At 37.3% G+C, this 14,096-nt stretch overlaps 1 protein-coding gene across 2 annotated transcripts in view; it reads left to right on the top strand.

The window, feature by feature from the left end:
• Window positions 1–14,096, top strand: part of cpsf6 (cleavage and polyadenylation specific factor 6) — a 75,265-nt gene that overhangs the window by 21,180 nt on the left and 39,989 nt on the right. For both annotated transcript variants that reach the window (XR_006314552.1, XM_043709775.1), the window contains exons 8-9: window positions 358–511; window positions 5,906–6,105. Coding sequence is in view for 1 of the 2 variants with exons in the window: in XM_043709775.1 (XP_043565710.1) it covers window positions 358–511; window positions 5,906–6,101 (350 nt within the window). In the remaining variant the exon portion in view is untranslated. The remainder of the gene's footprint in view (window positions 1–357; window positions 512–5,905; window positions 6,106–14,096) is intronic.

The following is a 14,096-nucleotide window of genomic DNA, read 5'->3' as shown; positions in this document are numbered from 1 at the left end:
AAGATTGATTCTTGACAGTGTCGTAATTAAGGGTTATGGAGAAAGGGCAGGAAGGTTGATGTGAGGGTTGTCAGATCAGCTGTGATGTTGAGTGGTGAAGTGAGCTCGACGAGTTGAACAGTCTACTCCTGTTCTTTTTCTTATGATTTTATCAATAGGACCATGAACTGAACTGAAGTTGATCTATTTTTAGGCTAAAGTAAATGTCAGAATGTAAGATCAAAGTTAAAGTTGCAGGGCTTGGGTTAAATAAGGCGCAGTAGCTGTAAGTAAAAAATTCAACGTGAATTTAACTTTTAGTTAACTCTGGAAAGCTGAACAATTTTAATAGATTAATGGGTTTTTTTTGGATTTCAGGTGATTACGGGAGTGCTATTGAAACCCTGGTTACTGCTATTTCTTTGATAAAGCAATCTAAAGTATCTGCAGACGACCGTTGCAAAGTTCTCATAAGTTCTCTACAGGATTGTCTCCATGGAATAGAATCAAAGTCATATGGTTCTGGGTCACGGTAAGGCAATAATTGCCATTTTTAAAGTTCAGCAATTTAACTGAGGTTAATAAATAACAAAAATTATTTTCTGATGATTCAAAGTACAATCAATAATTATTTTGGTAACGTAGTAGTCAGTAGTGTGTGTGTCAATTTCACTTTCTGTTCCATTTCAAAAATATCACTCGACACCCCCGCTCCGCCAAGGTATTTACTTCAGTTACATTCTCTGGCGATGCTGTTCAGAATTATTTGTCCTTAAGCCTATGCAGTGAGAAAAGGGTGGGAGGTTATATCAAATTTGACATTTACCTCCAAAGGGGCTATCTTAGTTTTTGAGAGATCAACTGAGGAGAGAGCAAATTGAAATAGATGGTTAATTTCCTGTTGGAATTCTAGGTAAGCCTGGGGTAAAATTGGAGTATGGTGTCTGATAATCTTGTAGCTGAGTCATCCATTCTAAGCATGAACATACTACAAAAATACTGTCTTGGGCTATGTATGTCATTGCATTGTCTGAGTATATTATTGCAAATAATGATGCAGAATTGGGCTGCAAAGTATATGATTGCTGAAGGGAACTGAGCTTCAATGTAAGTGGCACCCTTTTATAATGATGAGGCAACTTATCTGATTTTATTGTCACATGTACCTTGGTACAATGCAACTGTTTTTGTTTTGTATGCAGTACACTCAGATCGCACCATTGTGCATAAGGGTAATAGAACAGAATGTGGAATACAATCCTATAGAAAACGAACAGAGTGAGGTCAGCATTAAATTTGAGAGGTCCATTCAGAAGTCTTAACAGCAGGAAAGAAACTGTTCTTGAACCTGTAGATACATGTTTAAGCTTTTGTATCTTCAGCCTGACAGAAGAGGTTGAAAAAAGTTATAAATGGGGTGGGAGGTGTCTTGAATTATGTTGGCTCTCTTCCTAACGCAGCAAGTAGTACAGATGGAATCAGTGGATGGAAGGTTGGCTTGTGTGACTGAGTTGTTTCTTACTATCCTGGGCAGAGCAGTTGCAGTGCCAAGCCTTTTCCTTTAGAAGATAAGGAATGAGTTGGAGAACAGATAACCGATCACTACCTCTGATGAGTAGGCTATTTACTTTTTTTTTAAAAAGTATCTTTTCTAAAGGATATAATTATAAGTGAAATGTTAGATTAAACTTGTGTGGAATCTGTGTTGGATCACAGAGTATCACAAACATTTTTAGTCTCTGTAACAAATATTATCTGGAGTTGTTGTGGAACGTGTAAAAATAAAATGCTAGCATGATGCCAGGACTCCCCTTCTTATTTGTCTAAAATTGAGAAGCCGTGAAACTAATCGGAGAGGCATTCAGGGTTATGAAAGAATTTCATTGAAATTGAAGAGTTGCTACCATTTGCAACTCTGATAAGTGCAGTAGGAAATTAAAAAAAGACCACTTTTGTGGAGTATTGCTACATTCTTAAAAATTGTGATTCTAAGAGATGATGAGATGAATAACGTGTTGAGTAAGTTTGGTAAATACTTGAGGGTGAGTTAGATGAAGACTGGAAGGAGAATTTTGTGGAGCATGGCACTAGCATGGATTTATTGAGGGTAAACAGTTGTAAATACCGTGGAAATACAGAAGTGCCTATCTAAATCGTATAAGCTTGAGTTTCCTAAAGAACATCTTGAAAAATGTCCAAAGTTAGAGGTGGAAGTGCGTGATGTCTTGAAACGTATAATAGTGGGTAAATCCCCACTGATCAGGTGTACGTTAGAACTCTGTGGGAAGCTAGGGAAGTGATTGTTGTGCCTCTTGCTGAGATATTAGTATCATCGATAGTCACAAATGAAATGTCGGAAAACTGGAGGTTGGCTAACGTGCTGCCACTAATTAAGAAAGGTGGGGGGTAAGGACAAGCCAGGGAATTATAGACCAGTAAGCCTGACGTTGGCAGTGAGCAAGTTGTTGGAGGGAAACCTGAGGGATAGGGTGTACATGTGTTTGGAAAGGCAAGGACTGATTAGAGATGGTCAGCATGGCTTTGTGCATGGGAAATCATGTCTCTCAAACTTGATTGAGTTTTTTGAAGAAGTAACAAAGGGAGGATTGATGAGGGCAGAGCGGTAGACGTGATCTATGTGGACTTCAGTAAGGCGTTCGACAAGGTTCCCCATTGGGAGACTGGTTAGATCTCACAGAATACAGGGAGAACTAGCCATTTGGATACAGAACTGGCTGAAAGGTAGAAGACAGGGTGGTGGTGGAGGGTTGTTTTTCAGACTGGAGGCCTGTGACCAGTGGAGTGCCACAAGGATCGATGCTGGGTCCACTACTTTTCATCATTTATATAAATGATTTGGATGTGAGCATACAAGGTATAATTAGTAAGTTTGCAGATGACACCAAAATTGGAGGTGTAGTGGGCAGCGAAGAAGGTTACCTCAGATTACAACAGGATCTTGATCAGATGGGTCAATGGGCCGAGAAATGGCAGATGGGGTTAGAAAAGTAGATGAATGCGAGGTGGTGCATTTTGGGAAAGCAAATCTTAGCAGGACTTGTACACTTAATGGTAAGGTCCTAGGGAGTGTTGCTGAACAAAGAGACCTTGGAGTACAGGTTCATAGTTCCTTGAAAGTGGAGTCGCAGATATTTAAGGTGGCGTTTGGTATGCTTTCTTTTATTGGCCAGAGTATTAAGTACATGAGTTGGGAGGTCATATTGTGGCTGTATAGGACATTGATTAGGCCACTGTTGGAATATTGCATGCAGTTCTGATTTCCTTCCTATTGGAAAGATGTTGTGAAACTTGAAAGGGTGCAGAAAAGATTTACACTGACGTTGCCAGGGTTGGAGGATTTGAGCTAGAGAGAGGTTGCATAGGCTACAGCTGTTTTCCCTGAAGCGTCGGAGGTTGAGGGGTCACCTTTACAGAGGTTTATAAAATCACAAGGGGCATGGATAGGCTAAATAGACAAAGTCTTTTCCCTGGGTTGGGGGAATCCAGAACTAGAGAGCATAGGTTTAGGGTGAGAGGGGAAAGATATAAAAGAGACCCAAGGGGCAACTTTGTCACGCAGGGATCTGGTGCAGTGTGGAATGGGCTGCCAGAGAAAATGGTGGCGGTTTGTACAATTGCAACATTAAAAGGCAGTTGGGCCTATGAATTTGGAGGGCTATGGGCTGTGTGCTGGCAGGTGGGACTAGATTGGGTTGGGATATCTGGTTGGCATGGATTAGATTAGATTACATTACATTACAGTGTGGAAACAAGCCCTTCGGCCCAACAGGTCCACACCAAACCCGCCGAAGCGCATCCCACCCATACCCCTACATTTACCCCTTACCTAAGGGCAATTTAGCATGGCCAATTCACCTGATCTGCACATCTTTGGACTGTGGGAGGAAACCGGAGCACCCGGAGGAAACCCACGCAGACACAGGGAGAACATGCAAACTCCACACAGTCAGTCGCCCGAGGTGGGAATTGAACCCGGGTCTCCGGCGCTGTGAGGCAACAGTGCTAACCACTGTGCCACCGTGCCGCCCACAAATGAATTGGACCGTAGGGTCAGTTTCTGTATTGTACATCTGTGACTTTAAGAGCATATTTAATTTTTGGTTTTAAGTCTACAAATTTTGAATTCAGGATTTTGAATTTTGGATTCAAATCGACCAGGACCTCATGAGGTGAAGAAAGTATTAGGGAAAGTGTGGAAAGGAGAAAATTTGCTGAAATGGAATGCTGTGTAATCAGTTTCAGACCTTGTGATAAAATTAAATAAACTGTAATGTTTATTTAGTTTTAACGTCTGCTTCTGTGAACCTGTACTGGTTTAACTGGAGGCCATGTTTTAGTTTAAATACATTGTATAAAAAGTCTCGTCACATGGTGCTCCAGTGATTTATGCAGGAATCGGTGCCTTTTGGTAGGAGCCAAATAAAACTGGATGTTTTTTTCCATTTTGCTAGTTAGTATGCCAACTTCTCATCCTCATCCTAGTTGATAACCAACATGTAATTGCATTCCCAGAATTAGACCAGGAAAACGATAGCTAATTTAAAGTAATTAAGAACTTATGGGAAAATTATAATTTAAGGATGCCTTATTTCATCAAAGTAAAAGACAAGGTTTAACCATTCATTTCATTTTGCAGATGTCCCTCTAAAGATTTGGGTAGTTTCAGGAATTGGGATGAAAGATCCTTTTAAAGGTTGAGGTTTAAAACCATGTGAGGGCTTTTCAAAGGTTCTTCCAGCTCAGGAAAAGTGGAGGATAAAACTTGAGATGAGGTTGATATAGATTGAACATTGTAAATCTCTTTAGCTGAGCACATAGTGAACAAAAAGAAGTCTGTTAATTGCCATTTCTGCTTCGTGTTTAACATACAACTATCCAGAAGTTAGCTTCTTCTCTAGATAAATATCAATGATTTCTTGACAGATGTTGATTCTTTGTAGGTGGAAATTTCTGGAATGTTCTTGGAAATTCCATGATATGCATTATATCATTTTATACATTAAGTTCAAATGCAGGTAGTTCTGGGATAACGTACATTATGGCAGCATGGTTTGGCTTAACATTGCTGAAGAATTAGGGTACAATATTTTCAAGAGCGCTCATCCTTGTTTGTAATAGCGTGATTCCAGCAGGGGTCTGTTCATGCTCTTCATTCTGCACATGCGCTGGTGTCTGTGCCATTTTGCACATGTGCTGGTGTCCACACCATTCTGCGTGCGCACATTCAATTCTGGTATTCGTGCCATATTGTGCATGCACCGATGTCAGGTGCTGACAGCAGTTTTCTGTGAAAGATAATTTACAGAGAGCAGCTTTCTTAACATTTTTTATATGTACAGTGTTAAATTTACTTTTTCATAATGAATATGAATTCAATCTTCAATCACGCAGTGCTATGCTTTGCATTAGACTTTTGGATATTTTTTGAGGAATTGAGTGATTTTCTTTTACCAAAACGTCAATTTTCCTGCTCCTCGGATGCTGCCTGACCTGCTGTGCTTTACCAACACCACTCTGACCTAAACTCTGGTTTCCAGCATCTGCAGACCTCACTTTTGCCTGTTTTTTTTTTTTACTGTCTGTCCTTAAACTCACTTTTCCGATAAGTGCCATTATTTCTATTAAGGTTTTGCTGGAACGCAACCACGGCATTATAGGAGAACTATCTGTTCAGAAACAGGGAGGCAGATAGTGCCTCAGGGTACTGACATCCTTCTTTAGGTGAAGGAAAAAGATTTTGGCTGATCATGAACAGCTAGCCAAAACAAAATCTAGAAATAGTTCTCAGGGTGTGACACTACTACTGATAGAAACTAGTCAATTAACCTGTTCAACCAGGCAAAACACTGAATGAAATGTGACTACTTAACTCTAGGTTGATCAGTTTTTTTTAAACCCATCTTAGAAAACGTGAACGTTCACGTGAGAGGGACCACAGTAGATCAAGAGAGAAAAGCAGACGCCACAAAGAGCGCTCACGAAGCCGTGACCGACATGATGACTATTACCGTGAAAGAAGTAGAGAGCGGGAAAGGCATCGTGATCGTGAACGCGATAGAGACAGAGAGAGAGACCGAGAACGAGAGTATCGTCATCGTTAAATAGGTGGGTTTCTCTGTTTTATCTGTTTTTAACTGTAAAATTATGTTTTACGTTTCTGCCTATTTTACAAGCAGATGTAAGGCACTTCAATTTTGTGAAGTAGCATTCGATTGGGACCTTAAGTTATAAAGAACCTGTTAACCACAGTCAGATAAGTCTTAATTTCGGTAAGTATTCCTGAATTTATTGCCAGAGATGTTTTGGTGTCTAATTTATTATTAATTATAATTTAATTCATTTACACTTACAGATTAACTCATTGCTCTACATGTAAGAATTTTCAAAGTTTTTGGGTATCAGCTCATTCTTCTATTCTCAATTTCTGCTGTAGTTTAGAATTTGGTCGAGAACCATGTCTTGAAATTCATTTGCAGAAGTAATTATCAAGCAATATGGGTTCCTTGGATAGTGTGAAGTTCTGCATCAAATCATGGTCTTTATTGGATTCTTTATTTCCCATTATCCTTATCTCTGTCCCCTGTCTCAGCACAAATGTTGTGGAGCACTTTTTACTAATAAGTTCAATGCCAATGTCATTGATGCAGGAATGCTGGCTTCTTACAAAGCTCCCTCTTGTCCCTGTGCTTCCAGCTTGGAAGATTACCATTTGGGCGTCAGTTTTTAATTCACCCTTTTATAACTCTGTTTACTGTTCCTAAGCTAGAGAGATTTCTGGGTGATTTAGTATGTTGTAGAAATGCTTCCAAGTGTCAGTAATTCTGATATAAACCGAACAGCTTTCCAGAAGTAAGTTTTTGATATCTAAAGGATGTACTTGTAATTTTGCCATTTGTTTTGAGGTTGGAATATGCACTAATTTTAAGTTTTTCTTTTGTGTAGCTATTTGATAGTTTCTATATTTAGGGGAATGGGGCTCTGATACGTATTCTCTTGATGGCTAATTAGATTTTTACAGGGACCTAACACTCAAAACTTGAGCATTTCTTAATTGCTAAATTTACAGATCGGGGGAGTGTGGGGGTGGTGTGTTTTTGTCGAAATAATTGGCCACAGTAATTAATCCTAAGACATTGAGCATATGAAGCCGCAAAGTTCATGTTCCCCACAAGATGAGTAAAAGACCATGATATACTGAACAAATGATAGATTAGATTCCCTACAGTGTGGAAACAGGCCCTTCGGCCCAACAAGTCCGCACTGATCCTCTGAAGAGTAACCCACCCAGATTCATTTCCCTCTGACTAATGCACTTAACACTATGGACAATTTTTAGAATGGCCAATTCACCTAACCTGCACATCTTTGGACTGTGGGAGGAAACCCACACAGACACTGGGAGAATGTGCAAACTCCACACAGACAGTCACCCAAGGCTGGGATCAAACCTGGGACCCTGGTGCTGTGAGGCTGCAGTGCTAGCCACTGTGCCACCCCATATTCTGACTGCATTTATAAAAGGTGTTGTAATAAATTTACTGGCAATCCTTGCATTATTGGGTGGTGCTTGAGACTGGAGAATTGTATTTGAAGCATTTGGAGGTTTCTGGCACATTTACTGAAAAGAACAACTTAATGTATTATGCACTCGAAGCTGACGGATATGTGTATTTTACCTCCAAGATGCTTTCATGCACCCCCACAAATTGTCTTATAGGTTTTCTTCTCAGCTGCCTGGATAAATATTCAGTTTAAAGCTTTCCAGTGTTTTACACTTAGTGTAAATAGTTTCCAGATTAGGCCAATCCTGCATAATTACCTTGGATTAATTTTCAAAATGGAACATGTGCTATTTGTTAAGACCTTTTTATTCTACGTCTTTTTGTCCAGGCATTTTGACTTGCTTTCAATAAACTACAATTCATTAAAGTCTTGACTTGAGTATAAATTATGCCGTAACCTTTGTGGCATTTATTAATTTTTTTGAGTTGGCCCATAATGACAAAGCAAAGGGAACATAGCAATGATGAGTAATTAAATAAACAAATGTTCAGGTGATGTTTGTTGTGATGCAGTCTTCAAGTATCACATTCAGGAAAAAAAGTTACAAGTTGGTTGACAGTTTATTTTTTCCCTACAGGTAAATAAGTTGGTAACAGTAGTGGGCTATTTGAATTTTTTGTTTTTTGACAAAGTTTATTGTAAAGTTAGTTTAAAAAGTAAATTCAAATTCTTGCCTCTGACTTGCACTTAAAGCTCTGATGGTCCATAACACTATTTAGAGACTTTTCTGAATCCAGCAACCGGTATTTTTAGAAAAACTCTAATTTTTTGCTTTTTGACCTTCAGTATATATTTGGTAAATGGGCTTGTTCATTTTAAAAAAAAAAACTTGTTCTGCAGTTTTTTAATTTGATGGGCACCCGATCACCGATCATGTCATGGATGTTTTCATGGTTTCTTTTGTGAGATTTTAAAAACACCCATACCAGGGAAAGCTGTTTTGTTTTTATATTATTCATACATAAAGTTCTAGCTTTCCCTCATGTAAATCTCATGAATTTAAGTGATTTTCCCCAAATTGTTTTGTATTAAATTTGAGATGCTGAATGTCTGTGGTATGCTGATATACTTCACATAATGAAATCTGAAAGCAACTCTGATTTTTGTCATTCCCAAGTATTGCAGTTACAAAGTTCATGAGATAAATAGTAGCAAATTAGTCATAAAGACATTGCTGTATATCAACAGACCTCTTCAATCACTATTGCTTAGTAGTAAGAACATTTTGGATTCAAGGATTCTAATGTGAAGCATTTCAGGAACTTAGGTTGTGAGTTACATTGCTTAAGTCTACTACACTTACTTGGTTGAGGTTAATAGTGTAGTTGTGCTGAAGGCTTTGCATGTTTAATTTTGTGATATTTCCAGATATTGGCACTAAACTGTACTAATTGAGCCACAGGGAAATCAGTCCTAAACTCTTAAGGCGAAAAGATAATAAATAGCAATCAGTGGTTTATATGATGAAAAATAAGCAATCAAACATCTTTATCATAATTTTTCATCTTGCTGTATTTGGCTTTTGAATATTTTTGCTCACTATCCTTAATTGGACAATTATCCTCCTCATTGCTGTTCAGTTCCGTCTTCAATTGAATATCGTTGCTGGAGATAATTTCTATCACCTAAGTGTAAACAGGTTTCACAGTTTGAAGTTTACTGTAGTTTGAAAGAACAATTGCTTGAATCTGATATTTGTGTACAATTGAAGCCTGGTTGACTTGAGTTTTTCATCTGACAATGCATTTCCATAAGTTGCCTCTCTAAGAACTGTCTTTAGTGCTGCAGTTATCTGTTGCTGCCTTAAAGCAATGATGCCAAAAGAAACCAGCTGTTTACACTCATTCGGCACTAGGTTGGGTTTTTGTTGACTTTCATTGTAGTTACTGAAGGACAACTTCATAATGATTTTAATATTATGGAATTCGGTTACAAGTTCTTATCTCAGCTGCATTTTATTTTGTGCATGCTATCACTACATGTAAATTGTCTGCAATACAAATTATTGTAACAAAGTTGCACAGTATATTCTTGAACAGTCTCTCAAATTAAATAGTTATAGTCACTGCAAGTGTCAAATTTAATGACGTTAAATTAAAGTTTTATACTATTATTTTGGCTAATAAGATGTCTCTGGCAACTCTAATTCATGCATGTGATTTGAGTGTCAATTGGAAGGGTGCAAAGAGGTTCTTTGTCAGGAGGGGGCATTAATCTTTTTGTACGTTACGTAGAAAGATGATTAAAATGTTTATTAAACATATGCAATTGAAGCTGTACAGTCTTCCCCGAGAATTTCCCATTTGCTAGCAACGTTTTGGTTCTGTTTTGTTAAACATTAATGACTAAGATTCAAGTGCAATCTCATGCGAGCTTGTAGAATTTCACCAAATTTACAGAGCAATTTGCACATAAAACCTTTCAAAAAACGTCTAACATTCAAGGCGGTGTGCATACACTTGTGATATATTTTGGTGGTGTTTGGCACCTGTGATTGAGACTGATCTGTAAAACTGTTTACCTTGTATAAAAGGTTGAATCAGATGGTCTGTATTTTTCCTTGAAAGTCTGTGTATATTTATCTGGAATGTGGTCTCAATTATAAGCTTTTAAATTGGACCTTCATATTGGTCACCAGTATTTCTCAATGTTGGTTTTCTTAAATTTTCCCTTGGATTTCCTTTGGAGAAAAACTAAAGTTGCTCTGACCCCACAATGAAAAGTTGGCCATGTCCTGTATCTAGCAAAAGTCTAACAACTTAATCCTCACTAAATCTTAATTTCAAAATAAAATAGTTTGTTGCTTCAGAGCCTTGAATTGTTTCAAATAAAGTTTTTGTTTTATATAGATGTTTCAAAATATACTCCAGTGAGATGTCCCACTTAAATACGTTCTGTGTTGCACCTTTCAGTATTTGCTTGTATCAACATTCCCTGCAAATTTAGGAAACCTGTCTGGTGTTTTTTTTTGTTTTGTGAAATGGTAGCTCCTGTAGTGCTGCTTATGTCATTTCACAGTTGCAGAAAATTTCTATTTCATCTTTATAAGCCAATTAGGGGTACAATGCCTTAATGTGGTGAATAAAGTATTGATAATAGTTGTCTTGTACTCACAAATTTAGTCTACAAATTGCATGAGGAATTATCCACAGTAATCAAAAGCAGGGGCTTGTACAAAATACTCCATTGTAAAAGTTTTGTATGTTGTGTAAATGCTGTAAAATGCTGGCTTTGTTATCTGTATAAATACAATTTTAAACTTAACTGTCCATGGGTGTGCAAAATTGCTTTTGTAATATAATTCGAATGTGATCGCCAAGTAAAAATACAGTTATCCCTATTATTTCAAAATTCTAAATATCAAATCAGTTGTTTTGTGCCATTTCTCATTGTGTTTTTATTATTGATTTCCTAATTATATCTGGATTGTGAATGTTTTAATCTTTTTAAAGCTTTAATAGTTGCAGTGATTACATCCTTTTTTGGTGGAATAGAAATTATGTGCATTGTTTTGTGACCCATATTTGGATTCAGCTTCAACCCTATTCCTTTTAAATGGCTTAATCATTTGAATTCTGTAATTCCCAACTGAAACCAAAGTGCTGGAGAAAGTTCAGGACTGGCAACATCTGTGGAGAGAGAAGCAGTGAACACATTAAGAGCAGCATGACTTTTCTTCAAGTCTTTGGTTTCAGATTGTTAAATATTTCACTGTCCACAGATGCTGGCAAGCAACTGGGTTTCTCCCAACACTTTTTTTTTAATCTTTATACCTCCAGCATTACAGTATTTTGCTTTTACTCTATTTCCTAATCCTGTTTGCTGGATAGATTGCCCAGAAAATGGACATAGCTCTCCCTATTGGCTGTTCTTAGCTTAATATTCATGCATTCTGCTTTCGTTACAAGATTCATCAACTCTTCAAATGTTTTATATCACTACAAAATAATAGTGTAGAAAGTATCCATAGATGTTAAACCTTGAATAAATGCACTATGATACCTTTTATAGAGTATTTTGGAATTCGTGTGCCTTAAAGGTTTGTACTGTGAAGAATTTTCATTGTAAAAGCTGGTCATCTAAGTATTTCCATTTTCAAGCTTTGTTGAGATTTCATTTTCAATATTGGTAGTACCTATATAATCACCATGAGACATTATTTCCTATCTGGAGATCTTGGTATGTGGATTTGCCATATTAGAGCACTTAATAAAGTTGTAGAAAGTGATTTTCACATGTTGGTTTATTCATTTAATGTATTCAACACATTGCACCACAAAACCACCTCCAAAGATGTATTGCTCCAGCATGCATTAAAATTACACTCGACACTTTTACTATATGTAGTAAGAATTAAAATCTTTGGTCTGAGTAGATTGTAACATCTAATTAGCCCAATCAAATGTTTGTATGGACTGGCTTTAATACTGCTAGGCATAATTTGTGACATCCATTGGACACCAACTTTTCTTGAAGCCAGGATAAGTTGATTTAATGCTCGTGCTATCATTTTTATAATTGGTGCATGAGTGTAAATGAAGTGCATAGAGGAACTAGAATTCAGTCTTAACCAGCAATTGCTGGTCACGTACTATAAGAACATCTGTACAAAGTTGCTTATTAATATCAACTGAAATGAACTATGCGCTGTTGACAAGCAGGCTGTTCTCACAACACTAGAATGCAGTTCTGTGACTATTGGTTTTTTGAGAGCCAAGTTTTTTTCTGTAGCTCTACAGATATTTTCTCATAATTATCTCAGTTCTCTCAAGCCATGAAGAATCTGCCTCCAGTAGTCATTGATGCATTCCAGATGCTAACCAACCGCCATTTATTTAAATTTATTTTTCTTGTCACCTTTGTTTATTTTGCATTCCCCATAAATTGATGTCCTGTTCTGTGTTCCCAGTAATGGGAATGGTTGCTTCCTGTCTATTCTGTCTGGACTCCTGGCAAATTTGAACACTGTCAAATTTTATCTCTTGCCCTTTCAAAGAGGAAACATTTAAGCTGACCATACTTAGTCACTGGGATCAGACCAGATGCAACTCGGTAAGAAAGGCTGGAAGCTGTGCGGGCAGTAGACACAATCTTCCAATTGTCCTGGTGCCTAGATGACTGGATAATTGCAAATGTTATATGTTGTCCATAAATGATGCAAAGATAAATATGGAAACTGCAAGACATGGATTTGAACTTTCAAGATCTCTATAGCTGAAAAGTATTTAATTTTTGTTTTTATTATCATTAACAGCCACTTGGGGGAAAAAAATTGGTTTAATTCAACCAAGCCAGGACAAATCATATTTAACTTGACTTAAGAGTTAATGAGATTAAATAGAATTAATGTGGTGTAATGGACTTCAGAAATGGGTACAAGTTATCACTAAAGCTTAGCAAAGTTTAAGCCTACAACACATGGAAAGTAGCAGTTTGTACAAAAAGATGCTTAATGACAGGAAATCGAAGTGGTGATTGAATGCTGTTTGAACAAGGACAAGGCCTACGTCAGGGTTCCTCAACATTTGGAACCATTGCTATCTCCTTCATTTTCATTAATGACGTGGATGTGGGTGTGCAGAGCATAATCTCAAATTGATGGAATCATTCTCAGAACAAGTCTTGTAAAGACTTAGGTTTTCAAAATTTTCATGTAGAAATGAAATATAAAAACATTTTTTTTTCGGTGAAGGACCAGAGCATACACTGCAACACCATTATTGTGTGCTTAAGTTGTATTGCAAAATTTCACTTCAATTGGCTGTGTATTTATACCATAATTGTGTTATCTGCTATATGATTGAAATCCTTTCAACCTCACAGACAAAGAAAAGGCATATTTAATATGAAGTACTTCCACATGTATGGAAATATGTTGAACTTGGAAATATTAGATTTGCTGACAATTAATTTTGCATTTGATGTCATTGTCAATCCAAGTGTAACATCATTTTAAAATATCCCCAGAAAGCAATAAGCTTAGTTCCTCCATTGGGCACACCCCTTCAAAAGAGAACTTTTTTGAGGTTTCCATCATTAAATCATTTTCAGACCTTCTTTTGTAAGGGAAATTAAGCTTCCCATTGTGACAACAGCATTGAGTTTGTGCAACTTTCATTACAATTAAAATTAAATGGAGAAAGACTGCAGAAAGCTACAGCACAGAAGGAATTGGGAACCGTCGTGCATAAATGACAAAAATACTCATGTCCAGGTTTACAGGGTAGTGGGAAAGACAAATAGATTGTTGATCTATACTTCAAAGGCAATAAGAGTATAAAAATAGGGAAGTTTTGCTAAAACTATGCAAGGCACAAGTTCTCTGCACCTAGAACACTGAACAGTTAAGATTTCCTTTTATATAAGGATAGATAGCAAAGGTTTGGAGGGATATGGGCCAGATACGTGAGCCTAGTTTAGTTTGGAATTATGTTCAGCATAGACTGGTTGGGCTGAAGGGTCTATTTCTATGCTGTATAATTCTCTATTTACTAGCATTGGAGGCAATTCAAAGGGTTCACTAGGTTGATCCT

This window comes from Chiloscyllium plagiosum, chromosome 19 (assembly GCF_004010195.1).
Source record: "Chiloscyllium plagiosum isolate BGI_BamShark_2017 chromosome 19, ASM401019v2, whole genome shotgun sequence".
Lineage (NCBI taxonomy): Eukaryota > Metazoa > Chordata > Chondrichthyes > Orectolobiformes > Hemiscylliidae > Chiloscyllium > Chiloscyllium plagiosum.
This window is presented reverse-complemented; position numbering and strand designations above follow the sequence as displayed.